Source organism: Pleurodeles waltl, chromosome 6 (genome assembly GCF_031143425.1).
Source record: "Pleurodeles waltl isolate 20211129_DDA chromosome 6, aPleWal1.hap1.20221129, whole genome shotgun sequence".
Lineage (NCBI taxonomy): Eukaryota > Metazoa > Chordata > Amphibia > Caudata > Salamandridae > Pleurodeles > Pleurodeles waltl.
Window position 1 is genome coordinate 215,955,758 of NC_090445.1, and position 27,545 is coordinate 215,983,302.

The 27,545-nt window shown below is 44.7% G+C and overlaps 1 protein-coding gene across 2 annotated transcripts in view; it reads right to left on the minus strand.

The window, feature by feature from the left end:
• Window positions 1–27,545, minus strand: part of ITGA2B (integrin subunit alpha 2b) — a 327,605-nt gene that overhangs the window by 28,299 nt on the left and 271,761 nt on the right. For both annotated transcript variants that reach the window (XM_069237913.1, XM_069237914.1), the window contains exon 27: window positions 3,955–4,068. In XM_069237913.1, coding sequence (XP_069094014.1) covers window positions 3,955–4,068 — 114 coding nt within the window. The remainder of the gene's footprint in view (window positions 1–3,954; window positions 4,069–27,545) is intronic.

Sequence of the window (27,545 nt, forward strand, 5' to 3'; positions counted from 1 at the left end):
GAACGACGGAGGAAGGCCAAAAGTGAAAGAGAAAAGAAAGGAAGTGACTGTTGTGGAACAATCGTCAAGTGAGGAAAAAGACTTGACAAAAGAGGAAAGTACCAGCGAGACAGAGTCGAAAAGAGAAGCAAAATTGAAAAGAAAAAGGATACCAAACAGGAGGTATTCCGGTCCTGAATGGGCATATGCAGTCAATGATGATTGGACTGACGAGTTTGTATCTCTAAGCATCGAGAACGAAGAAGAAGAAGAGATACCAATAGAAAAGAAAAGTTTCATAGACTCTGTCGATTGAAAGAGTAAATGATATTGCTTGCTACAATATAACGTGAAAGAAACAACCAGCTGAGACATTGTTAAACCGGATGAGACATTTGCTAAACGGATAAAGACTGAGTTATTGCCGAATTGAGACAAATGCTGCTAACCGATAAGTGACTGGCCTTTTGAAGAAGACGGTGTGAACGTTGCGCTCGTTCAGCTTTGTAACTGAATTGCTAAATAGTTTCATTTATAAGTGCTTCTAGCTCTCTGATTCTATACAGACCATGACTAGGTACGCTACGCAAAATAATAGAAAGAGATATTGTAAATACGTGTGTATAGGCTTGGTAATTACATGTGTAATAATAATAATGGCAATTGTGTTTGGAATGCATGGAAAGGGTGAGAATGAGAATATTGAAGCTTCTACTATTGCTCCTGTTACTGCCACTGAACTAACACCATTGAAAAGACTAGCATTGGATGAGAGGCTCTTGCACGATAAGAAAGAGCTTTCGTATAACGTTTTCTATCGCTTGCTAACAGAGTATGTTGAGACTATGGATGCGAAGGATTGTTATGTGTGTACACAGATACCGACATCAGTAAAGGAAGGGGTAACTTATCACCACATGCCTCTTACATATGGGATTACATGTAGTATAGTAATGTCTAGGTTTTATGGTCAAACTAACATACAGTATTTTTACTCAAATTATGATGTTACCTTTGCTTATGTTCCTATAATAGTGCAGCTTAGCCAGACGGCTAAAGATTGGGATGCTAAAATAATGAGGGAATTTTTCGAGCCAATGCAACCTTTTGAAACGGCTCATGCTCATAGGGAGAACCTTACTTGCTCAGTCTCTGCTGTAGAAATAAGCTTTTTAGATCGCACAGATGATAGAAGGGCACAAATGAATGCGAAATTAGAAAAGGAGTTAAGTAAGAGGACTTCAGTAGATAATTATGATTTTGCTGCTATAAAGACACAAGGGAAAATAGCTTTAGATGCTTGGCATGTAGGGAAATTTTGTATATATCGAGGTGAATCTTATTATGACAATATTTTTGCAGGAGCGAGTGAATGCAAACATACGTTTATTTTTAAGGCCAAATGGACATTCATGATGAACGGACTTGACCCTGTCATTCCAGGTGTATATTACATTTGTGGGCATAATGCTTATTATCGTCTTCCAAAGGGATGGTGGGGGAGATGTTATTTGGGTATAGTGTTCCCAAAGGTTTATCAACTGGATGACGTATCGATGATTCAAAAGACATCTGGATCCCATCGTATCCAGAAGAGAGAGACCGCAGCTGCTGTGGTAGGTGATATATTTGGAGCCATGATTCCTTCATTGGGAGTTGTGTTGAATTCCATCAAAATACGAAAGTTGTCTACTATAGTGGATAACATGTTGACAAAGTTTTCAGGTGCTATAATCCTGATAGATGCTGAGCTTGCAGCGGAAAGAGCTATGACTCTTCAAAATAGGCTTGCTTTAGACATTCTTTTAGCAAAGGATGGAGGCGTTTGCAAAATGATTGGTGCACGTCACTGTTGTACCTATATACATGATAATAGTGTGAAGATTAAAACTATGCTTGCTAATCTAACAAAAGAAAGTGCAGATTTGAAGGAATTGAAAGAACCAGGAGTGTGGGAGAAGGTTGGAAAGGGACTTGCTTCCGTGGGACATTGGATTGGGGGAATTTGGAATGGAATATTATTGAAAATAATAGAAGGAATATTAATAGTAATTATTTGTGTATTTGGAATTTGGGGAATAAAAAGGGGAATAATAATGATTATGGAAAGAATTAAAAGAAGAAAAGAAGAGAAAATTATGAAAAGAATGGCAGAAGAATACAAAGCGCAAACTAGGGGAACTAAAAGGAAAAGGGAGCTGACAGAATTTTAATGGAATAAAATTTGTGGGCGTGGTTTGGTGTGATGACAAGTAGTCATCAGAGGAGGGATTGATGAAGCAGAAAATGAAGGTTTTGATTTATTAACGCTTAAACGTAGTGCTGAAATAATCATGTGTGACTTTAATCTAACTAATAAAGATTGTACGGGGACAAAATGTGCCCTCAGAGTAGTTTGCCATCATTTATACGCGTGCTTTATATAACGTGGTGAATTAGAATTGCATTAATCCGACATAATCATAAACGTGTGCTATGATTTGTTTGTTTGAAATGCTTTAGCTTAGCATTACTTTAGCGGAGGCTTTGGCCTAGTTGCCTGGTCTCACGGTTTAGATGCTCATATTTTTCCACTGTGCTAATAAACGTGTATTCTTGCTTGAAGCTGTACTTTTCCACAGAAACTGTTCACATGCTTATCTTAAAGTTAGTGCCAGCCTGGCATATTTTCTCTTTAATTCAAGGTCGACTTGCAGGTGCGGACAATGGAGGCTCTGAAAGTAAGCTAATTGGGAGACAATGTTGCAACTTGCGTACCCATCTCCAAGGATAATGTATGCTTAAGTAAAAGCTTGAGAACTGTCGTTTTTGATTGGTCAATTTGAAGCTAACCTATGAACCCTCCAATGGAGACCCTACAGGACCTGAACTGTTGTCTATAAAAACCAGGTGCACGAGAAGAAGGTAGCCATTGCAGCCATTGTGCTATTATCGGCCATTACCCGGACACTACGCCATTTTGACTTCGTAGCTATTATGGCCCACTTTGCTGCGACGCCATTTTGAGAGACTTTGATTGTTTCTCTAATCGAGAGAAAGAGACTTTAAATGATTCTTGCCCTAGAGACTGTAACTTTAACTTTGATCCCTTTGCATGAAGTAGTAGTTTTACCTTGCCGCCGTGAGGCAATTGTCCCGTTCACCCCTGCCCCTTTGTCCCGTCCCATGCTGATCGAGAAACGGTACCCATGCTGACCGAAGAACGGTACCTGTGAGACGAAGACTTCCTTGTATGCTGATCGTAATTGGTAAATATGAAAGGAAATTGTAAAATTGCATTGTGTTTCTTTTAGGTAACCAACTGCTGATTTTGGTAAGAGCCCTAGTTAGGAGTTTTCTAAATTAATGTTGCTAAATTGTTTTGCATGAAGTCCCACATGCCGATGCTAATTTGAGGTTAGACGAGGATTCCATATGTCGCACGATGCAATTTGAGATCTTGTTATGCTAACTAAATGTATGCCATTAGTTCATTACAGATTATCGTATTAGTGATTTGCATTGCTATTATCGAATGCCTTGTGATTCAAATGCTTCATAGATTGCACTTGTTTCGACGCTATGGACAGCTATTAATGTTCATATATGTTTATCATTTGGTGTTGAGACACATTTATATTGTGCTAGCTTTGTTAATATAGGGAAATAAATTCACTAACTTTGCAATAAACTGGTGTGGTTATTCCTGACTAAAAGGTCAGGGTTCGCCGAAATGTATTCTGGATTAATTGTAAAGTGTTATGTTGTTCAAGGTGTTGCTTATGTTCGTTATTGATTATTGATTTTGAAGAAATCGATCGATTAAGAGTACAGAGAGTTCCCACTAAGTCAAAAGATTCATCGGCCTAAAGAGCGTCCGAACACAGGTAAAATTATTGCTACGGACCGCTCTATCACTTATTTAATTATTCTACATCTGAACTGCTATTTACTCTACACACATGGATGGGGAGGGTCTATCAATTTTCCTCATACCTTCATGAAGCTGTCTACCCACAGTATTGAATGGATCTTCATAGAAACCCGCTGGCCCTTCTCCAACCTCTCCAAGGAGCAGGTGATGATGGTACATTGAGCACTGCTGCAATTCTGAAATGAGACAAAGTGTGAACGTTTTTGGTTAGCAACTGAATGACACTTTTCATCAATCGCCACTTCATCGCCACTTCTTTTCTCTTATTCTTTTGAGAAACTCTCTCTGTTTTGATGGGAAGGTCTTTTCAGTGATTGATGCAGGGTTTGCACCTTCCACTGCTCAACAATAAAGCCCTCATTCTGAATTACACAGGGTCGGGTGGGAATTGGATCCGCCCCAGTACAGTGCAATTACAAGTTAACAAAATAGAATGTGAATTACTGTGTGGGGCTGATTTTGTTCTGTCATAAAACCACAAACAATTTCCAATTCTAATGGGATTAATACATACATTTTGCACATGCTCTGAGCAGGTGTGTGAGATCTCGGGGTGAGTGTGGGAATTAAAGTAAGGAAAGGAAATGCATTTTCTGATGAGGGGCATTGCATAGGTTAGCAGCATCCAATGTTCCCTTATCAGTAAAAAACACAAAGGTCCATATTTATACTTTTTTAGCGCCGCATGTGCGCCGCATTTTGACGCAAAAACGTCGCAAACTTACAAAATACAATTGTATTTTGCAAGTTTGCGCCGTTTTTGCGTAAAAAATGACGCAAATGCAGTGCTAAAAAAGTATAAATATGGGCCAAAGAATTAATCTTTGCTGCTATCGCACCCAAGGCTTCATGCGACTTTACCATGCTTAATTCAGATGCAGAAAAATCAACATACTTACAATTAGGGACAGCAGGTTTCCATGAGCCAGTTTTACTCAGCTTGCCTCATAAGGTGGGCTGGGATGCGGTCTGAGTATTTACTAATGGGTGAGATTAATTCAAGCATTCCATCCATCACTTGTTTTTAATACTTTATTGTATTGCCCTAAAAGGGTCGGTTATGCCTAGACTTGGGAACCGTCCACACTGTGTTACTGCAACCAAGCTAGACCTGGCTGATGACCCCTAACTATGATGAAACCGGTCATCGGTTGCTTGTGTTCCAGTTCAATGAGGACCTGACTTGACAGTTTGACCTGGAATTTTCCCATTGGAGCAGAATCAAGACTGATTTGCATATGGCTAGGTCCAAACTGAGGTGGCATGATGTGCAAAATAACTATGGACTGGGATGCGGCCCTGAACATTTACAAGCGGCTGAGATTAATTTCATCATTCCATCCATCACTTTTTTGTATACTTTAGAGACTCATAATGAGGGCCTAAGTAGGTTCTCGCAAAGTACTCTCATCACCAGTGTGTTTCATCAATTATACAATTTGTTTACACCCTGGGTCTAGATTTTACATATGTTTGAATGTTAACTAACTATGGCTGGAGTTCTCGGAACGTCTCATGGGAGAAAATCACATAATGTATGTATGTATGTATGTATTGAGTATTTATAAAGCGCATTCCAGCCCGAGGGCATCGAAGCGCTAACTGGGGTGAGGCTGTGTTCGCTAAAGGGGGATCTCCAAATCTTATCGCGGGAAGAGTCAGGTCTTAACCAGTCTCCTGAATGTCAGGTAATTATGTTCTTTCCTTAGTTCCAGTGGAAGTGAGTTCCAGACTTTAGCAGCTGCAATAGTGAAAGCTCTGTCGCCCCACTTCGCCTTTTTGGTACAGGGAGTTTGAATTCGATAGGCGGTGGCAGATCGCAACAACCTTTTAGGTCTGTACCATTGCAGCTTAGTGGTCAATGCCTTAGGCCCAATCCCATGGACGGCCTTGTGAGTAATGCGGAGGGCCTTGAAAGAGATCCGTTGGATCACCGGAAGCCAGTGTAAGTTTTTGAGGCACTTCTTAGCAGAGGCCGCGCGAGGCAGCTTCAATAGAAGCCTAGCGACAGTGTTCTGCATCAAGTGTAACTTATTTAGTGATTCTTTATCCAGGTTGAGCAGAAGCGCATTCCCGTAGTCCAATCTGGAAATGACCAGAGCCAAAGTAGCAGTAATTCTACAAGGTTGTGGGATAAAAGGAAAAACTTTCTTTAATTTCTTCAGAGTCCACATACAGGTTTTAATTATCTGATTAACCTGGGGTTTAAAGGACAGTTGATCGTCGAACAGTAATCCTAAATTCCTAGAGGTAGACCCTGGCACAGGGAGAGTGCCACACTCTTTGGGCCACCAAATGGAAGACCAATATTCCCTCTTGATCCCAAAGCACAGGATCTCCATTTTTTTGCAATTCAGTTTTAGCCAATTGGCCTTCATCCAGTTGTTCACCGCTATCATACAGGCGTTAAAGCGGGTCGCCACTTCCTCCATATCTTTGTTAATCGGGATGATAATCTGGGTATCATCTGCATAGGAGGTTGGGATAAAACCGAAAGAGCGGATTAGCTCTGCCAGCGGTGCCACGTACACGTTGAATAGCGTTGGGCTGAGAGATGAGCCCTGAGGGACCCCACACGGCAGGAGGTAGGCAGGGGATCTAAAATCACCATTGCTGACTGTGGCCCATCTATCAGATAGAAAGGACTCATCAGCTTGAGAGCTTGATCTCTAATGCCTGCCTGATGTAAACGTTCTAGCAAGAATTGTGGGGCAATGGTGTCAAATGCTGCCGACAGGTCCAATAGAACCAAGAGGACCCCCTGACCCTCATCAACCAATCTACGTATGGTATTGGATGAGGCAATGAGAGCTGATTCAGTACTATGGGATTTCTGAAAACCGTGTTGCGAGCTGTCTAGGCCCCACGAGGCTAACAGGAAATCGACCAGTTCTTAATTAATATATTTTACCAGAATTTTAGCCACATAGGGGAGCAGAGCTATTGGGCGTAGATTAGTCAGATCATCAGGTTTACCCATTTCCCTTCTTTTTTAAGGGAATAATGATGGTTTCTTTCCATACCTTAGGATATAAGCCAGTCATAAGGACCTCCTGAAAAATGGGGACCAGCATGAATGCCACCAACTCCGGTACTAATTGAAGGATGGCAGGGGACAAGGATCCAATGGGGAGCCAGATTTGCATTCCAGAATCAGCATGCAAATAACCTCTTGAGATGGCGTTTTAAACCCAGAAAGTAGACATGGCTTATCTGGAGCCCCATTACGTGCCACCACAGGGAGCAATGGCATAACTGTCCAGGGAGGAGAGTTCACCTGCTCCTTGTCCGAGGTGAAACTAGAGTAGCTGTTAAGAATTTAACTTTCGAAGAATTTGGCTATTTTATTACAGAAATCTTGGGAGTTCTCCACATTAGGTGTGCCTAAGGGGGTAGTGAGAACATTGATGGTTCTAAATAGCACTCTGGAAGTGTTAGCTGCCTCCCTGATTTTAAGTGTAAAATAGTCCGATTTGGCTACCAAACAAGCTTCTTTATAAGTATTTAGGGCTAATTTTAAATCGTCTCTCTCATTGTCCTTAGGATTCAGTTTCCAGCAGCGCTCCTTCTGTTGGTATTTTCTCTGTAAAATTTTGAGGTCCCGAGAGAACCATGGTTGGCTGGGTTTTTTCCCAGTGCGTGGAGCAAAGGCCCTTGCCGGCACTAATGAGTCCATTGCCAGAGCAATGCCCTGATTGAACCTGGCAAGCGGTAACAGAGTAGACGCCTTAGGATCTTTCCAACTCTGTACTAATGCCGTTTCCAAAGGTTCTGCCTTAACACTTTTCCAAGATCTTAGTAGTTTTTTCGGGGGAATGGGTGTCGGAAGCGGCTGTCTAACCAAAAATTTGAACGTCAGGAGCGAGTGGTCAGTCCACTCTAACGGGGTTGTTGAAAGATTAAGTTCCTCCTCTGGACGGGTAAAAATCCCATCAAGGGTATGGCCTGCTCTATGAGTGGCCAACCCATCCTTTAAGACCCAGTCCAAAGCCGTCATGAGGTTAAGAAATTCAGTAACCAGCTCGTATCATCAAAGTGAATATTAAAATGATTGCTTTAGGGGCCATGATAAGGGGTTCCGACAGGAAGGTCCACGTAGAGAGGAACTTAGGGAGGGGACCAGGGGGGGCGATAAATTAGCAAGCCTTCTGAAACCAGGGAATTGCCATAGAGAAGTTTAAAGGCCATAGTTTCACAGGCCTCTGACGTGTAGCTTGCACTACTCCAGATGCAGGTGAGATCGGACCTGCAGATAATAGCCAGGCCTCCTCCTCTACCCGTGGTCCTGTCTACCCTATGAAAAGAGAAGCCGACAGGAGCTGCCTCAATGAAGTCAGGATCCGAGTCCGACCTCGCCCAAGTTTCTGTTAAGAAGAGACAATATATACTAAGGGTGGAAATGAGTTCACAAATTTCAAATTTGTGTTTGGGGAGGGATCTGGCATTGAAGAGGGCAAAGGAGCCCACAACTCTAAAGTCCCTTATGTCTCCACCAGGAGCATATTCTGAGTTGTTACCTACTTTTCCCCGGGCTCCCCGGATTCTCTGTTTTTCCACCGTAAGTGGTGTAGGCGCGTCCAGTTGCACTGTGCGCACCTCCAAGCATAGAAAATGCCAGGGATAAGTGTGTGCGTGCACCGGGGGCCCGTGAAATTCTTGAGTTCAGAAAAGGTGTACCTATTCCTTCCAGAACAAGGTGTAAGGTCCCAGGCCCTCCGGCCCGTTCTGGCGCGGACGGGAGCAGACGGGCTTGCCTTTAGCGCGCCAGCGGCGCGCCCGCTGCGCGCGTCCACTGCGCTGCCGTGTTGCTGCCCTCATTTATCCCCCCTTGAATCAGAAGAAGGCAGATCAACTAGACCGCTAACCGCGGTCCCTGCCGGTTAAACAGGAAGTGGGCTCTAAAAGGCCCAAACTTCCTGAAAAACGGGTCCAAAAAGCTAAAAAGGACCCCCGGCGAAAATGTGCTCCCCAACAGCCCTCAGGAGAGCATCAGCAAGGTAAAGAAAATACCTATTAAAATATTTAGCTAAAATGTAAAGTGCACGTTAAAGTAAAAAGTATCATAAAAAACGGCCCCTCTGTATTTTAAAGGTGAGTAGAACACAGATTCAATTCAACAGTAATTACAATCGCAAAATGAAGCAAGTGTTTAAATAAAATTAATAGAAGCAGCAGTAAAAACACGGACACGCGCTCACCTCAATCTGCGCGGCCGTGTTGCTGCCCTCATTTATCCCCCCTTGAATCAGAAGAAGGCAGATCAACTAGACCGCTAACCGCGGTCCCTGCCGGGGAAACAGGAAGTGGGCTCTAATAGGCCCAAACGTCCTGAAAAACGGGTCCAAAAAGCTAAAAAGAACCCCCGGCGAAAATGTGCTTCCCAACAGCCCTCAGGAGAGCGTCAGAAAGGTTAAGAAAATACCTATTAAAATATTTAGCTAAAATGTAAAGTGCACGTTAAAGTAAAAAGTATCATAAAAAACGGCCCCTCTGTATTTTAAAGGTGAGTAGAAGACAGATTCAATTCAACAGTAATTACAATCGCAAAATGAAGCAAGTGTTCAAATAAAATTGATAGAAGCAGCAGTAAAAACAAGGACACGCGCTCACCTCAACCTCAATAATGTGAGGGGAAGCGGTCTAAACAACGCAGGCTCAGCCACACATGCCTTTTGTCCGCAAGCGGAACAATACTCGCCTGAACCACGATTATGCGTAGAGTCAGCTTGAACCACTCATATGTCTTAACCACGCATATGCATGGTTGAGGCAGTGATCTAGCTGTGCAGATGGTCGGGCACAGATCAGGAGCAGGAAGAAGAAAGATCAGGAAAGCCAAGTGGGGCTTGTGGCTGGGGTCGACTTTGGGGTGGGGGGTTGTTTTTAGGGGTGGGGGAGGTTTTAGGGCTCAGGGTGGGGGGTTGGGGTAGTATTTTTATTTAGGGCTTAGAGGGTTCGGAGTTGTTTGGGGAGTGGGGTTGTTTTTCAGGGTGAGTGGGCAGTTTTAGGGCTCAGGGCAGGGAGGGTCGGGTAGTTTTTTGGATTTAGGGCTCCCGGAATGGGGGGAGATCAGGGTAGTTTTAAGGGCTGAGGGGCCAGGGTAGTTTTAAGGGCAGGGGTGGGGTGGATTGCAGGGCAGGGCTGTTGATTTAGGGCTCTGGGGTTTAGGTACTTTGGGCAGTGGGGTTGTTTTTAGGGGTAAGTAGGCAGCTGTAGGCCAGGGGGGTGGGGGTAGTTTTTCAGATTTCAGGCTTAGGGCGGGAGGTTCGGTTAGTTTTATGGGCAAGGTGTCCTTGGGGGGTTGGGGTAGGTTTTTGTATATAGGGTTCAGGGGGCGGGTTGGGGTAGTTTTAAGGGCAGTGGGGCAGGGACGGAGGTGGTAGGGCGCAGGGCAGGGGGGAATTTACCACGGATATTTATTTATCACATATGCTATTACAACAAAATTAGTTGTAATGGCATGCGTGGTAAAGGCAAGCGTGGTAAAGTAGCGGTCGTGGTTCCGACCGCGTTGTTCAGGCATGCGTTGTTTAGGCATATGTGGTTGTGTCATACAACCAATGTCAGCCTCATGCATACCTGAAGCAAGCGCTAGCACAATGCCTTAATGATTCGGTTTCTGACCTAGAGTGACCATAGGCTTCTTACACTCCACCATCCCTAATATACCAGCAATGGCTGCAATAGTGTAAGTACCAAAAAGCTTGTTTCACTGTCATTCATCTGTGGTAATCCTCCAAGCTTGGTTACTTTATCATAATCAGTGTGGCAATACAAGCCTCAGAAGATAAATGTTGTCCAAAATGATCATACCATCTAATTATGTAGCAAGAGAATAGCTAATGTTGAGGAACCTGAACTTAGCTTTGAAATGCTGCACATTCCACACTCCATGTTATTGGGGAAAGGAAAATGTTACTTACTCTGTATGTATCTGTTTGTAGTGTGTAGTGCTGTAGATTCACATGTTCTGCATACTCCTATCTAGGTTGGGTTTGGACTTTTACAAGTTTCTTTCCTTTGAGGAAATCCTCTGAGTCACAAGATGTGCTGTCGCTCTTCCCCTGAACACAATACTCATGGGCACTAGCTCCATCTTAGATTGTTTTTCACAACGGCTATGAGACATGTAAGGACGTTCGAGAGCACAGCTTGTTGCACTATGTATATTGTACTGTGTGAACTGGGTAATAAGAGAAAAGATCTGAAATTATCACCCGTTTTCAGATAGCAGGGTGGCCGCATGGGAATCCTCAGCACTACACACTACGAACAGATGCTTACAGGGTAAGTAACATTTTATGCTCAAAGCATGTGTGGATGTAGATAAACATGCTCTCCATTGACTGTGAAGCAGTGCCCTCCATAAGCTGTTAGTGATGCCCGGAACAAAGTCCATTACCTCTTCCTCTTCTGACCAACCATAGCCTGCTAGAGATCTAAGACGTCCGAGCAGCAGTGCTTGGTAAAAGTGTGTGGTGTTAACCAGTTTGGCACTTTGCAAATTTCAGCAAAGGGGAAGTTGCCTAAGAAAACCATGGTTGTCCTTTTCTTGTTGACAGAGTGCCTCTGGATGGAACAGGTAAGACCCTCTCAGCGCTGTAGAAGCCGCCTTGGATGCACTTACTTACTCATCTTGTTTAATCTGCCTTAGAGATGGGATGACCCTTGTAAGGTTTCACACAGGCTACAAAGAGCTGATCAGGCTTACGTATGGGCTTGGTCCTGCCGACGTAATTTATAAGGCTCTTTTAACATCTAATCTAGTATAGGGCTCTTTCTGCCAATAAATCTGGCTGCAGCACTATAGTTCGAGTGAGGTGAAAAGGTGAAACCACATTGGGGACAAACTTAGAATTGGTCTTGAGCGCAGCACCATCTTTGTGCAACTGGGGGTTCTTTCAAGGTAAGTGCTAGCAGCTCGCTAACATGTCTGAGGGATGTTCTGGTCACTAGGAAGGCCACCTTTCACCAAAGGAACTGTAGGAGACATGAGTATAAAGGATTAAAGGGTAGCCCCATGAAACTCATGAAGATTACAATAAGGGTCCACACGGGGCAGGAGGTATTCTGAGAGGTATGACTCTCTTAACACCCTCCATGAAACCCACAACTACTGGGATCCTACAGAGGGATACATATTCCCTGTTTTGCATGAAAGTTGCTGTGATAGCTAGGTGTACTGATGTGTAGGCAAGGCCTGAATGCTGTAGATGTAAAAGATAGCAGAGGATGTCCTGGACGTTAGACTTTAGGGGGTGCAAGTTTTTGGAATTACAGGTGGGGGACCCTATTCCACTTTGCAGAGTAACAGGCCTGTGAGTGGGTCTACTGTCTTCCAGCAGAGCGGTCATGTATTCCTGGTGGACATTTAGATGCCTCAAATCACTTGATTGAGATGTCATTAATCTAGGTATCTGACCTGGCCTTGTCTCTGTGAGAGAAGTTCCAGTATGAGTGGCTTCTTCTTGTGGTGGCTGATGGACATCTCCAGGGCTATGGAGTACCAGCCCTGCCTGGCCTATGAGGAAGCCACCAGGATGAGCATCAGGGATGCATGTCTTTTCTTCCTCACCATGTATAGGAGGAGTGGAACAGGAGAAATAATGTAGGCAAAGATCCCGGACTGGTTCATCCATAGCATGTTGTGCATGGAGGTGGGAGTGGGACTTGGAGGCAAAGCTTTGGTATTTTTTATTTTTGAGGATGGCAAAGAGATTTATTTGCAAGGTGACCAAACACCTGAAGTACCTGTGTTGGACTTTGAGGTGGAATTTCCACTCATGTACTGTAGGAGGCTGGACTGGCTTGTAGTGAGTACCTAGGGGTACTTGCATCTTGCACCAGGCCCAGTTATCCCTTATTAGTGTATAGGGTGTCTAGCAGCATAGGCTGATAGATAATGGTAGCTTAGCAGAGCAGCTTAGGCTGAACTAGGAGACGAGTGAAGCTCCTACAGTACCACTAGTGTCATATGCACAATATCATAAGAAAAGACAATACACAGATATACTAAAAATAAAGGCACTTTATTTTTATGACAATATGCCAAAAGTATCTCAGTGAGTACCCTCAGTATGAGGATAGCAAATATACACAAGATATATGTACACAATACCAAAATATGCAGTAATAGTATTAGAAAACAGTGCAAACAATGTATAGTTACAATAGGATGCAATGGGAACACATAGGGATAGGGGCAACACAAACCATATACTCCAAAAGTGGAATGCGAACCACAAATGGACCCCAAACCTATGTGACCTTGTAGAGGGTCGCTGGGACTATTAGAAAATAGTAAGGGTTAGAAAAATAGCCCACCCCAAGACCCTGAAAAGTGAGTGCAAAGTGCACTAAAGTTCCCCAAAGGACATAGAAGTCGTGATAGGGGAATTCTGCAGGAAAGACACAAACCAACAATGCAACAACGATGGATTTCCAGTTGATGGTACCTGTGGAACAAGGGGACCAAGTCCAAAAGTCACAAGTAAGTCAGAGATGGGCAGATCCCCAGGAAATGCCAGCTGTGGGTGCAAAGAAGCTGCTACTGGACAGTAGAAGCTTAGGTTTCTGCAGGAACGACAAGGGCTAGAGACTTCCCCTTTGGAGGACGGATCCCTCACGCCGTGGAGAGTCGTGCAGAAGTGTTTTCCCACCGAAAGACCGCCAACAAACCTTGCTAGCTGCAAATAGTGCGGTTAGTGTCTTTGGATGCTGCTGTGGCCCAGGAGGGACCAGGATGTCGCCAATTGCGTCAGGGAACAGAGGGGGCGTCGAGCAAGACAAGGAGCCCTCTCAGCAGCAGGCAGCACCTGCAGAAGTGCCAGAAACAGGCACTACGAGGACGCGTGAAACGGTGCTCACCCGAAGTCGCACAAAGGAGTCCCACGTCGCCGGAGAACAACTTAGGAGGTCGTGCAATGCAGGTTAGAGTGGCGTGGACCCAGGGTGGATTGTGCACAAAGGATTTCCGCCAGAAGTGCACGGAGGCCGGAGTAGCTGCAAAAGTCGCGGTTCCCAGCAATGCAGTCTAGCGTGGGGAGGCAAGGACTTACCTCCACCAAACTTGGACTGAAGTGTCACTGGACTGTGGGAGTCACTTGGACAGAGTTGCTGGATTCAAGGGACCTCGCTCGTCGTGTTGAGAGGAGACCCAAGGTACCAGTGATGCAGTTCTTTGGTGCCTGCGGTTGCAGGGGGACGATTCTGTCGACCCTCGGGAGATTTCTTCGGAGCTTCTAGTGCACAGAGGAGACAGACTACCCCCACAGCATGCACCACCAGGAAAGCAGTCGAGAAGGCGGCTGGATCAGCATTACAGAGTTGCAGTAGTCGTCTTTGCTACTATGTTGCAGTTTTGCAGGCTTCCAGCGCAGTCAGTAGTCGATTCCTTGGCAGAAGGTGAAGAGAGAGATGCAGAGGAACTCGGATGAGCTCTTGCATTCGTTATCTAAGGAATCTCAAGAGACAGAGACCCTAAATAGCCAGAAAAGAGGGTTTGGCTACCTAGGAGAGAGGATAGGCTAGCAACACCTGAAGGAGCCTATCAGAAGGAGTCTCTAACCTCACCAGATGGCACTGGCCACTCAGAGCAGTCCAGTGTGCCAGCAGCACCTCTGTTTCCAAGATGGCAGAGGTCTGGAGCACACTGGAGGAGCTCTGGGCACCTCCCAGGGGAGGTACAGGTCAGGGGAGTGGTCACTCCCCTTTCCTTTGTCCAGTTTCACGCCAGAGCAGGGCTAAGGGGTCCCTGAACTGGGGTAGACTGGCTTATGCAGAAATGGGCACCATGTGTGCCCATGAAAGCATTTCCAGAGGCTGGGGGAGGCTACTCCTCCCCTGCCTTCACACCATTTTCCAAAGGGAGAGGGTGTAACACCCTCTCTCAGAGGAAGTCCTTTGTTCTGCCATCCTGGGCCAGGCCTGGCTGGACCCCAGGAGGGCAGAAGCCTGTCTGAGGGGTTGGCAGCAGCAGCAGCTGCAGTGAAACCCCGGAAAAGGCAGTTTGGCAGTACCAGGGTCTGTGCTACAGACCACTGGGATCATGGGATTGTGCCAACTATGCCAGGATGGCATAGAGGGGGCAATTCCATGATCATAGACATGTTACATGGCCATATTCGGAGTTACCATTATGAAGCTACATATAGGTAGTGACCTATATGTAGTGCATGCGTGTAATGGTGTCCCCGCACTCACAAAGTCAGGGGAATTTGCCCTGAACAATGTGGGGGCACCTTGGCTAGTGCCAGGGTGCCCTCACACTAAGTAACTTTGCACCTAACCTTTACCAGGTAAAGGTTAGACATATAGGTGACTTATAAGTTACTTTAGTTCAGTGGTAAATGGCTGTGAAATAACGTGGACATTATTTCACTCAGGCTGCAGTGGCAGGCCTGTGTAAGAATTGTCAGAGCTCCCTATGGGTGGCAAAAGAAATGCTGCAGCCCATGGGGATCTCCTGGAACCCCAATACCCTGGGTACCTCAGTACCATATACTAGGGGATTATAAGAGTGTTCCAGTATGCCAATGTAAATTGGTGAAATTAGTCACTAGCCTGTTAGTGACAATTTGAAAGAAATGAGAGAGCATAACCACTGAGGTTCTGGTTAGCAGAGCCTCAGTGAGACAGTTAGGCACCACACAGGGAACACATACATATAGGCCACAAACTTATGAGCACTGGGGTCCTGACTAGCAGGGTCCCAGTGACACATAACAAACATACTGAAAACATAGGGTTTTTACTATGAGCACTGGGCCCTGGCTGGCAGGATCCCAGTGAGACAGTGAAAACACCCTGACATACACTCACAAACAGGCCAAAAGTGGGGGTAACAAGGCTAGAAAGAGGCTACTTTCTCACACAACCCCCCCCCCCCAAACGAAGGACAATAAGGCTAACCTTGGCCAGTTGAGACTTTATTGTCTAAGTGGTGATAAGTAGAGAGTAGCTCTGCAATAGACTGGTTACTCCCTTTATCATCCACTATATGGTTACTTCCCTGTGGGGATGTAAACCACCCTGTTTGAAGTTTTTTAGCTAAGCAACAATGTGAAGATGTATTTTCAGAGTTTCTATCAGTAAGTTTTAGTTTAGAGCAGTGGGAATTGTCCACTGAACCTATTTGTAGTGATGTAAATGCCAGACAGGGATGCTGTCTCAGAAAAGCCATAGCTGGGCAAAAACGTTGTCTAAATGGCTGGAAGAGAGAACAGGGATGCTGTTTCTCTTGAGTTGGAGCAGGGCAGGGATGCTGTCCTATGAGCTCCACACTAGGGCAGGGATGCTGTCCTAAGTGTTGTGAGGCAGTGCAGGGTTTCTGCACTAAAGATTCTCTGGGAGGGTTGGAGGGATGCTCCATGTTAACTAAAATGGTGCTCTTTTTCTCACCAATGTTAGTTATCCCACAGAGAGGTACTTCTACCTCAGGGAGTCCAGCTTTGCCAGCTGATGATTCCCTTGGAACAGGTGCCACCCCAGGAGAGGTTTCTCCCACCACAGGAATGGTATCCTGAATGGTAGGGTGGTTAGGGGATACTGTGATACCCTTTTTACCTGTTGATGGAGAGGGATCCTGAGTTTTCAGGCCTTCTCTCCTTTGCTTTTTGATTTCAGTAGAAATGAGAGGGAACAATTCCTCTGGGATGCCTAGCATGGCTGCATGGGCATAAAACTCTACATCAGCCCAACCTGAGGCCTCTAGGTCATTACCTAAGAGACAGTCTACAGGTAAGCTAGGTGATACCACCACCTGCTTAGGGCCAGTAACTCCACCCCAACTAAACTGAATTATAGCTAAGGGAAGAAACTTAGTGGAGTTATGGACATCAATAATCTTATACTGTTGTCCAATGATGTGTTGTTCAGGATGCACTAGGTTTTCAGTCACCAAAGTGATACTGGCACCTGTGTCCCTGTAGGCCAAGGCCTCAACACCATTTATTGAAACTGTCTGCCTGTACTTATCCATTGTAAGGGGACAAGCAGCCAGTGTGGCAAGGCCAATGCCACTAGGTGTGACAGAAACTGTCTTGGGACTGACTACCCCAGTTTCTACTATGGACCCATAAGTGAACCCAACTACACCCTTAACTTGACTGTTGCCAGCAGTCCCACCACTAGTACCACTACTGCTATGGGCACTAGAGCTTGATGTATTAGTGGTGGTAGGCTCAGGGGGTTTACCTGGACAGGACTTATCCCCTGGCCTATGGCCTCTGTTTTTACACACAAAGCACCAAGGCTTTTTAAATTGTGTAGGTTGAGAAGAAGAGGAAGAATTTGTTTTATCCCCACCCCCTGAAGAGTGTTTAAGATTTGAAGTGGGATCTTTGGTTTTACCCTTGTCCCCATGCTTATCTTGAGATTTTTCACCATCTTTCTTCTTATTGTTCTCTTTGTCACCCCCTGTATGAACTTTTCTGTTCACCCTTGTTCTGACCCATTTGTCTGCCTTCTTTCCCAATTCTTGGGGAGAGGTCAGATCAGAGTCCACCAAGTACTGGTGAAACAAATCAGACACACAATTATTAAGAATATGCTCTCTCAGGATCAAGTTATACAGGCTGTCATAATCAGTAACTTTACTGCCATGTAACCACCCCTCCAAGGCCTTCACTGAATGGTCAATGAAATCAACCCAGTCTTGTGACGACTCCTTTTTGGTCTCTCTGAACTTTATCCTGTATTGTTCAGTGGTTAAACCATAACCATCCAGGAGTGCATTCTTAAGAACTTTGTAATCATTGGCTTCACTTTCTTTCACAGTAAGGAGCCTATCCCTACCTTTTCCACTAAATGATAGCCATAGGATAGCAGCCCACTGCCTTTGAGGGACATCCTGTACAGCACAGGCCCTCTCAAGTGCAGCAAACCACTTGTTAATGTCATCCCCCTCCTTGTAAGGGGGAACTATCTTGTGCAGATTCCTGGAATCATGCTCTTTTGCAGGATGACTATGGGGAATACTGCTGCTGCCACCATGGGTTTCTAAACCCAGTTTCTGTCTCTCCTTCTCTACTTCTAAGGTCTGTCTATCCAAATCCAGCTGTTGCTTCTTGAGCTTCAGTCTGGTTTGTTCCACTCTCAATCTATTGAGTTCCCTTTCTAACAATCTGTCATCAGGGTGGGTGGGAGGGACATGCCTTGAAACAGAAGTATGGTGAGAATGGACAGAAGGAGACCTGTCCCTTACAGAAGGCACCCTAACAGCTTGGTTAACAGAAACATCACTTCTACTGTGGTGAGAATGAATGCTCTTGTTATGATGTGAGACAACACTATCTGTATGGTGTGACTCTACATCAGTACCAACTATGCTACACTGTCTAGTAATGGGCAGGCTCTGAAGTTTCTTTCCTGAATCTTTTCCTAGGGGTGTCCCTGGATCAGATTGGGAACTATTAGCTACTTTTTCAACAGATGTGGCCCTTTTGGCCTTATCTTGTTCTCTAAGCATGTTAAGCAATAATTCCAAGGAAGGATTCTTCCCTACACTCAAATCTCTTTCTACACAGAGACTCCTTGCTCCTTTCCAGCTAAGGTGGTCATATGCAAGTTTGGACAGATCAACATTTTGGCCTGTGCCAGACATTTTAGAAAGAGTTTAAGTGACAGAAAAAGTGAAAAAAAAGAAGTTTTTTGAGTTTTTAGAAAGACAGAAAAAAAAACTTTTTCAACTTTTGAGAACTTTTAGAAAGTTTAGAAGTACTTTTCAGCACTTTTAGAAAAGAGTGAAAAGAGGAAATGCAAAACTTTTTAGTTATTTGTACATACACTGAACTTGTTTTGTATATTTTTCTCTTATGAAAAGTACAATGACAAAAGCGGTAAGTAGTCTCAAAGCACTTATCCCACCGCTGCACAACCAATGTAGGAGGCTGGACTGGCTTGTAGTGAGTACCTAGGGGTACTTGCACCTTGCACAAGGCCCAGTTATCCCTTATTAGTGTATAGGGTGTCTAGCAGCATAGGCTGATAGATAATGGTAGCTTAGCAGAGCAGCTTAGGCTGAACTAGGAGACGAGTGAAGCTCCTACAGTACCATTAGTATCATATGCACAATATCATAAGAAAACACAATACACAGATATACTAAAAATAAAGGCACTTTATTTTTATGACAATATTCCAAAAGTATCTCAGTGAGTACCCTCCGTATGAGGATAGCAAATATACACAAGATATATGTACACAATACCAAAATATGCAGTAATAGTATTAGAAAACAGTGCAAACAATGTATAGTTACAATAGGATGCAATGGGAACACATAGGGATAGGGGCAACACAAACCATATACTCCAAAAGTGGAATGCGAACCATGAATGGATCCCAAACCTATGTGACCTTGTAGAGGGTCGCTGGGACTATTAGAAAATAGTAAGGGTTAGAAAAATAGCCCACCCCAAGACCCTGAAAAGTGAGTGCAAAGTGCACTAAAGTTCCCCAAAGGACATAGAAGTTGTGATAGGGGAATTCTGCAGGAAAGACACAAACCAACAATGCAACAACAATGGATTTCCAGTCGAGGGTACCTATGGAACAAGGGGACCAAGTCCAAAAGTCACAAGCAAGTCGGAGATGGGCAGATGCCCAGGAAATGCCAGCTGTGGGTGCAAAGAAGCTGCTACTGGACAGTAGAAGCTTAGGTTTTTGCAGGAACGACAAGGGCTAGAGACTTCCCCTTTGGAGGACGGATCCCTCACGCCATGGAGAGTCGCGCAGAAGTGTTTTCCCGCCGAAAGACTGCCAACAAGCCTTGCTAGCTGCAAATCATGCGGTTAGTGTTTTTGGATGCTGCTGTGGCCCAGGAGGGATCAGGATGTCGCCAATTGCGTCAGGGGACAGAGGGGGCGTCGAGCAAGACAAGAAGCCCTCTCAGCAGCAGGCAGCACCCGCAGAAGTGCCAGAAACAGGCACTACGAGGATGCGTGAAATGGTGCTCACCCGAAGTCGCACAAAGGAGTCCCACGTCGCCGGAGAACAACTTAGGAGGTCGTGCAATGCAGGTTAGAGTGCCGTGGACCCAGGCTGGACTGTGCACAAAGGATTTCCGCCAGAAGTGCACGGAGGCCGGAGTAGCTGCAAAAGTCGCGGTTCCCAGCAATGCAGTCTAGCTTGGGGAGGCAAGGACTTACCTCCACCAAACTTGGACTGAAGTGTCACTGGACTGTGGGAGTCACTTGGACAGAGTTACTGGATTCAAGGGACCTCGCTCGTCATGCTGAGAGGAGACCCAAGGTACCGGTGATGCAGTTCTTTGGTGCCTGCGGTTGCAGGGGGACGATTCCGTCGACCCACGGGAGATTTCTTCGGAGCTTCTAGTGCAGAGAGGAGGCAGACTACCCCCACAGCATGCACCACCAGGAAAGCAGCGAGAAGGCGGCTGGATCAGCGTTACAGAGTTGCAGTAGTCGTCTTTGCTACTATGTTGCAGTTTTGCAGGCTTCCAGCGCGGTCAGCAGTCGATTCCTTGGCAGAAGGTGAAGAGAGAGATGCAGAGGAACTCGGATGAGCTCTTGCATTCGTTATCTAAGGAATCCCAAGAGACAGAGACCCTAAATAGCCAGAAAAGAGGGTTTGGCTACCTAGGAGAGAGGATAGGCTAGCAACACCTGAAGGAGCCTATCAGAAGGAGTCTCTGACGTCACCTGATGGCACTGGCCACTCAGAGCAGTCCAGTGTGCCAGCAGCACCTCTGTTTCCAAGATGGCAGAGGTCTGGAGCACACTGGAGGAGCTCTGGGCACCTCCCAGGGGAGGTACAGGTCAGGGGAGTGGTCACTCCCCTTTCCTTTGTCCAGTTTCGCGCCAGAGCAGGGCTAAGGGGTCCCTGAACCGGTGTAGACTGGCTTATGCAGAAATGGGCACCATGTGTGCCCATGAAAACATTTCCAGAGGCTGGGGGAGGCTACTCCTCCCCTGCCTTCACACCATTTTCCAAAGGGAGAGGGTGTAACACCCTCTCTCAGAGGAAGTCCTTTGTTCTGCCATCCTGGGCCAGGCCTGGCTGGACCCCAGGAGGGCAGAAGCCTGTCTGAGGGGTTGGCAGCAGCAGCAGCTGCAGTGAAACCCCGGAAAAGGCAGTTTGGCAGTACCAGGGTCTGTGCTACAGACCACTGGGATCATGGGATTGTGCCAACTATGCCAGGATGGCATAGAGGGGGCAATTCCATGATCATAGACATGTTACATGGCCATATTCGGAGTTACCATTGTGAAGCTACATATAGGTAGTGACCTATATGTAGTGCATGCGTGTAATGGTGTCCCCGCACTCACAAAGTCAGGGGAATTTGCCCTGAATAATGTGGGGGCACCTTGGCTAGTGCCAGGGTGCCCTCACACTAAGTAACTTTGCACCTAACCTTTACCAGGTAAAGGTTAGACATATAGGTGACTTATAAGTTACTTAAGTGCAGTGGTAAATGGCTGTGAAATAACGTGGACGTTATTTCACTCAGGCTGCAGTGGCAGGCCTGTGTAAGAATTGTCAGAGCTCCCTATGGGTGGCAAAATAAATGCTGCAGCCCATGGGGATCTCCTGGAACCCCAATACCCTGGGTACCTCAGTACCATATACTAGGGGATTATAAGGGTGTTCCAGTATGCCAATGTAAATTGGTGAAATTGGTCACTAGCCTGTTAGTGACAATTTGAAAGAAATGAGAGAGCATAACCACTGAGGTTCTGGTTAGCAGAGCCTCAGTGAGACAGTTAGGCACCACACAGGGAACACATACATATAGGCCACAAACTTATGAGCACTGGGGTCCTGACTAGCAGGGTCCCAGTGACACATAACAAACATACTGAAAACATAGGGTTTTCACTATGAGCACTGGGCCCTGGCTGGCAGGATCCCAGTGAGACAGTGAAAACACCCTGACATACACTCACAAACAGGCCAAAAGTGGGGGTAACAAGGCTAGAAAGAGGCTACTTTCTCACATGTACTTGTTGATGTGTCCTGCTGAGCGGGACTGCAAAATGATTTTCTGCCTCTGGAAGATGTCACACTAAGAGTTGTATGTTGTGATAGGTCGTTCAATACTAGATCCCCTCACTCATGCTGATAGCTGGGCAGAATGCATTCTACCCTGTTTCAGCATGTACTACACAGTGGTAATGTGGTTTGTCTTAATGAGGAGTACCTTCTTTCAAATGACCTGGAGGAAGACTTTAAAGGCTAGGCAAATGGGCAGTAGTTCTTACTAATTGATGTGGTGGGCCATGTTTTTGTGCGGCCACGCCCCCAGTATGGGCATGACGTTAATGTGCACCCCCCTCCTCATTTAGGATGCCATCTGAATCGGTTGCCTTATCTTTCTCAGATCTTCTTTTTGCCTTTCTAATTTTTTGCTCCTCCGTTTGTTCATTCAAGCATGCTATATCTTCTGGCTCCAGAGTTGGTACCTGCACCTTGCTGAGCCACCCTTATATTTCTTCCTCTTTCTGAGTTATGTCCCTGTATAGAGTCCTTATTAGAACTTATAAAAGGCTTTCTCAGTTTTTAGCATGTCCATGTGTATTAACTATGTCTCTTCTTCGTGGATCTCATTAATGTTATTTCTGACCTAGTCTGCCCTTGCTTTACATGCTCGGACTTCCCTCCATAATCAAAGCACCCCTGTTTACTATTTTCCCATATTTTAAGACTCTCTCTGCAAAGCAGAGTTTAAAGGACTATTAGAGGTTTTTTAATTCTTGTTCTGTTGGGTGTCTCTTTCTGTCCTCTATCCCTCAGAATTTGAATGTGATTTCAATGTATGCTTTCCTTTTTTTCTATCCATTTCTGTTCCACTTTTGCTCTTTGTTCTTTATCCCACGAAAAGCAACTAACCCCCCCCCCCTCAAAAAGGCCTTATGTGAGTCCCAAACAATATTTATGGGATGTTGATCCATGATTTAATTGGAAAGTCAACTGTCTGCATCTATATATCTTATACTCTCTCCTGTTCCAATAAAATCTTTATCTGGTGTCCACCTAGAATTACCTTTTATGCTGGGCAAAATACATTCTAAGGATACCAGGGGGTGGTCTGACAGGTGTGTTGGCAGGTGTCCAGTGGAGATGGTCTTCTCCATTTCCGTTGTCTCTAGTAAAAAGTAACCAAGTCAGGAGTAGTGCTCATATTTCCTGCTGTAAAAGGTGTAGTATTTTTGAAGACCACCTCTCTCTCACCAAATATCACACAATTCCAATTCTTTCAAGAGAAATCTGTGATAGTTATGGGCCTTCACCGAATTTGTGTTTGCCCTTTGCTGTCTGCTTTTGGCCTTGGAGGAGGATCCAACAGATATATACTGTTACTGCAGCAAGAGTGTTGGTGAATGGGAGCTTAACCCCACAGCTGAAGAGTTTGCGTGGGACAAGACAAGACAAGGTTGCACACTTTCACCTTTGCTGTTTAACTTATATATTGAGCCCCTAGCCAAACAACAAAGAAGCGAGATAAGAATAGTGCCTTTTTTATACTGGGTTGGAGAAGAAAACAGCATTATATGCAGACAATCTAATGATCTATACAGCAGATAGAGAGAAATTTTCCTCTGTCGCATTTAGAACGTATAATGCATGTCTTTGGGCAGCCATCAGCACACCGGGTAAATAAGACAAAAATGTAAATAATGACTAGGATTTTTCCCTGAGATGAAAAACCAATAAATAGACTGTTGGAGTACTTAGGAACAAAGGGTGGTACATGATTTAGAAACAATTGCATAAATCAATCTTATTAAACTAACTAAAGAATTGGACCAGCTAATAAAAAGGTGGCATGATCTGCCATTGACTATATGTGGTAGAGTTAATCTAATTATTGTTTTGTCTAACGTCACCTTCCTATGTAGCAACATGCCCTCACATTTTGATAAAAATTATTGAGAACTACATGGTAAGATCACAAGTTGTGTTTGGGTATCGAAAAGAATTCAAATCTCCTGGAAAAAGCTTAGACGAAAAAGAGAAGGTGGGCGATACATGCTCCCAGATTTCAGTACTAGGGCTAGGCAGTCCACCTTAAAAAATTCAGAAGGCCACGGGAGGGAGGAGAGATCATGTGAATTAAAGTTCCTCTTATTTGGCAGCCCCTTAGGTATCGATCGTCAGATGCTCAGCCCATAGTAAATAAATGAGTCCGTTAGTATGCCCTATGTAGGATCTTCAGTTGGATCAGTGAGAAACTTGCAGTGATCACACCTTCTCTAGGGTGCTCACACGCCTGACTCCAGTCGTTGTCTTCCAGCCTATCCAGATCCCTCTCCCATCTTTTCCTCAGGCAGTCTAGTGAGGGAAGACTATTGCTTAAAAGTGTGGAGTAAATTTGGGACAATGCGTGGCTCGTCAGGGGGAAACCAGTACCAGCACTCCAGTGGGGACTCCTCTATCTCGGCCTGCAGTATTTCGCACCTACTGAGCAGGAACTACAGCTGTTGGTACCTCGGGAATCGACTTCCTGATAATTCATATGCAGTTTGTACGTCATTAAAAGAAATTATTGCTCCACCCCTCCGGTCGTCTTCCAATTGGGAGATCTCCAGCAGATCCTTTTTCCGATCACCCACTATGCCCCGTAGGCCGTATAGAAGGTCCAAGTCCCAAAGGGGGGTTCACACCGTCACCCTACCCCACTATCCGAGTGCACGTGTCGCCCTCTTCCAAATATTAACTACTGTCTGCTTCGAAATGGGAAGGGGGGAAGTCCTCCCCCGTATATGTGACTGTGGTATCCCTTCGGGGCTTTAGCAGTACGGTTCACATGCAGGGAGGTTTACTGCTGTGATGAGAAGGTCTAGTTATTAGCAGTCAACAGCTGTGAGGTCCAATAGTAGAGCCGGCGGTTTGGAACGGCAATGCCTCCCTCCATTTGATGTCTAGTCAGTAGTGAAAGGGCTATTCAGGTCATTCCACCATCCCAGAGCAATACTCTTGTCAGTCTGTCCACTGTGCAAAAGAAGGTATCTGGGACTGGGTAAGGAGTATTCTGTAAAATGTACAGGAATTTGGACAGGTAAATCATCTTATATAGGGCCACTCAGCCCAAGAGGGAAGGCGGTAGCTTCCTCCATGTTTTCACATCGCTAAAGTAAGCCTCCAGAACCCTTCCCAGGTTTTCCTGCAAATATAATAAAAATACCCAGATATCGGAACCCCTGGGCCTCCACTGAAAAGGGCAGTCCCTGGGTGCAGGCTGGCTGTCCATCTCCACAGGGAAGAATACTGACTTATGCCAGTTAATGCGGAAATCCGCATAGGACCCAAAAATTGTCAGAATATCCAGGAATCTCTGCATGGAGCATGAGGGATCTGCAAGGCTGAGGATGTCATTGGGATATAATGAGACAACATCCTCCCAGCCAGGGTCCCAACGGAGGCTCCTGATTTGTGGATCTATTCTGATCCAGGACACCAAAGGTTCAAGGACGATCCCAAAAAAGTAAGGGCAGCCATACCTGGTGCCTAAGGACAGTCCAAAGAGATCTCATCATCATCAACACACCTTTATTCGGCTGTGAGCCATAAAAGGAAAATACAATAAAAAAAACATTGTTTCAACAGCAGGTATTCACATGAATATTAAGACCAATTTACATAAATAACAAATGGCGCTCCTAAGATCAATAAATAACAATCATTTTCATCATTACTTTAACTGAGAATTAAAAAAAATTCTAAAATTAATCTCCTGCCCAAAATATTACCACTACTTAATTAGCTATCTAATAGAAAGCTATTTGACCATTATATAAAACAATAAATAGATAAGAAGGGATATTCTTAAAATGCATAAATACCTATATTTTCCTTCATATAAAAGACTAAAGTTACATCTTAAGCAAGATAACTACCCAGGGTCTGTTAACTTGCTTGGAGGAGAACCTATTAACCATTTGAATCATCATAAAATGTATCTGTGAATGTTTGTTAAATCTGAGCTTATTAAAACCTCAGGCCCTCCTTGTCCCTAATAAATGAAGTCGCTAAGAGAAAACGGCTTATTCCAAAGACAATGGATGGGGTGATGGTAGACCTAAGCAGTCTGGTCGCTTCATTGTAATTTCTAATTCCTTCATTCCTACAAATAGGTCGAATCCATTTTTTCCTTGGTTTATCGTAGGCTTTGCAGATTAACAAAACATGATCCACTGTTTCAATAGTCTCCATATTACACAACCCACACTTCGCCTCATAGTTATTCTCACTCTGAGGGCTCCATTTAGTAGTAAAATCCTTAGTCTGAAGGATCCCATATCGAAACTTCATAAATAGTGTTTTCGCTCGCCTAGAGTAGATTGTATCTAACCAGTCCTCAGCTCTTGGTGTTGGTTTAATATCCAAAAAGCTTGATGTCAATCTACCCAAATCCTTATTACGGAAAAGACTAATCGAGGAAAATTCCCAGTATACTTGCTTTAATCGAATCTTGGATTGTAACACAAGTGTATGGGGTTCGTCCCAATAAGATTTCAGCCCTAGGTTGTAGAACCAATACCTTATATGATGTAGCCACGGGAGAGAGACTGATTTATCGAGGTCCATTATCTCCATTAGTGCTTGCTTATAATGAATCAGTTCTGGAATTGTCCAAAGTCTACACCAATAAAGTAATGGCCTCAAAACTGCCAATTTACCTATTTGCTTCATATTTAAATCATAAGTGAGAGGGATTATTGGAGTAGATAGTGGCAATCCAAATACCCCCCTCATAAAGCTGTTTTCTTGGGATACTAGTGAGTTTAGATTTACAATTCCGTATGAGGCAGCAGCCTGCGCTTTGTATCTATAGACCTCAAACACTGGTGAAACAATCCCAGTTCTTGAACTTTTATAGTTATTGTTTATTGCCGTGGAGCTGTGAACTAGAGAAGTTGCAGCTTTGTTAATTTGCGGCGTCCAGGACAACTTAGCATCCAGCAATATCCCCAGGTAGTTAAAATTTTTTACTCGTTCTAGTTCATGCCCATTGATCAAGATGCTCCTTTTAAGTGCTTTATGAGGATTAACAGTCAGATACTTTGTTTTATTTGCATTTATCTCCAGCCCCTTCAGATTACAGTATTTGCTAAACATTCCTAATAAGGTTTGTAGACCCATGGGAGTTTGCGATAGTAAGATGGTATCATCTGCAAAGAGGAGAGCAGGAACTGGATCTCCATTCAATCTTGGCGAGTCATGAGTACTCTCTTTTAGATACTCTACCAAGTCGTTGATATAAAGCGAAAAGAGACTTGGGGCAAGCACACAGCCCTGCCTCACTCCCCTCTTAATAGGTATTGGGTCAGTCAGCTCTCCATTTGGGCCCCACTGTACTTTTGCGTATGTATTTTATACATACGCAACCTCTTTATCTGGAACAGGAGACTCCCCGGCATACCCTGATTCCCCAATGCAGTCCATAGAGAGTCTCTTGGAACCAGATCGAAGGCCGCACGCAAATCCACAAATGCGATATACAAATGGCCCTTCTTTAGTTTTGAGTATTTCCACATTATTGCTAGTAGCCTGAAGACCTGGTCAATTGTGCTTGTCTGCTGCCTGAAGCCTGCCTGGTATATTGTCAAGATGTTTTTTTTTTCTATCCAACAGCCTATTTTATTCAACAACTGCCTAGCATAAATGTTTTGCATAACATCAATAAGGC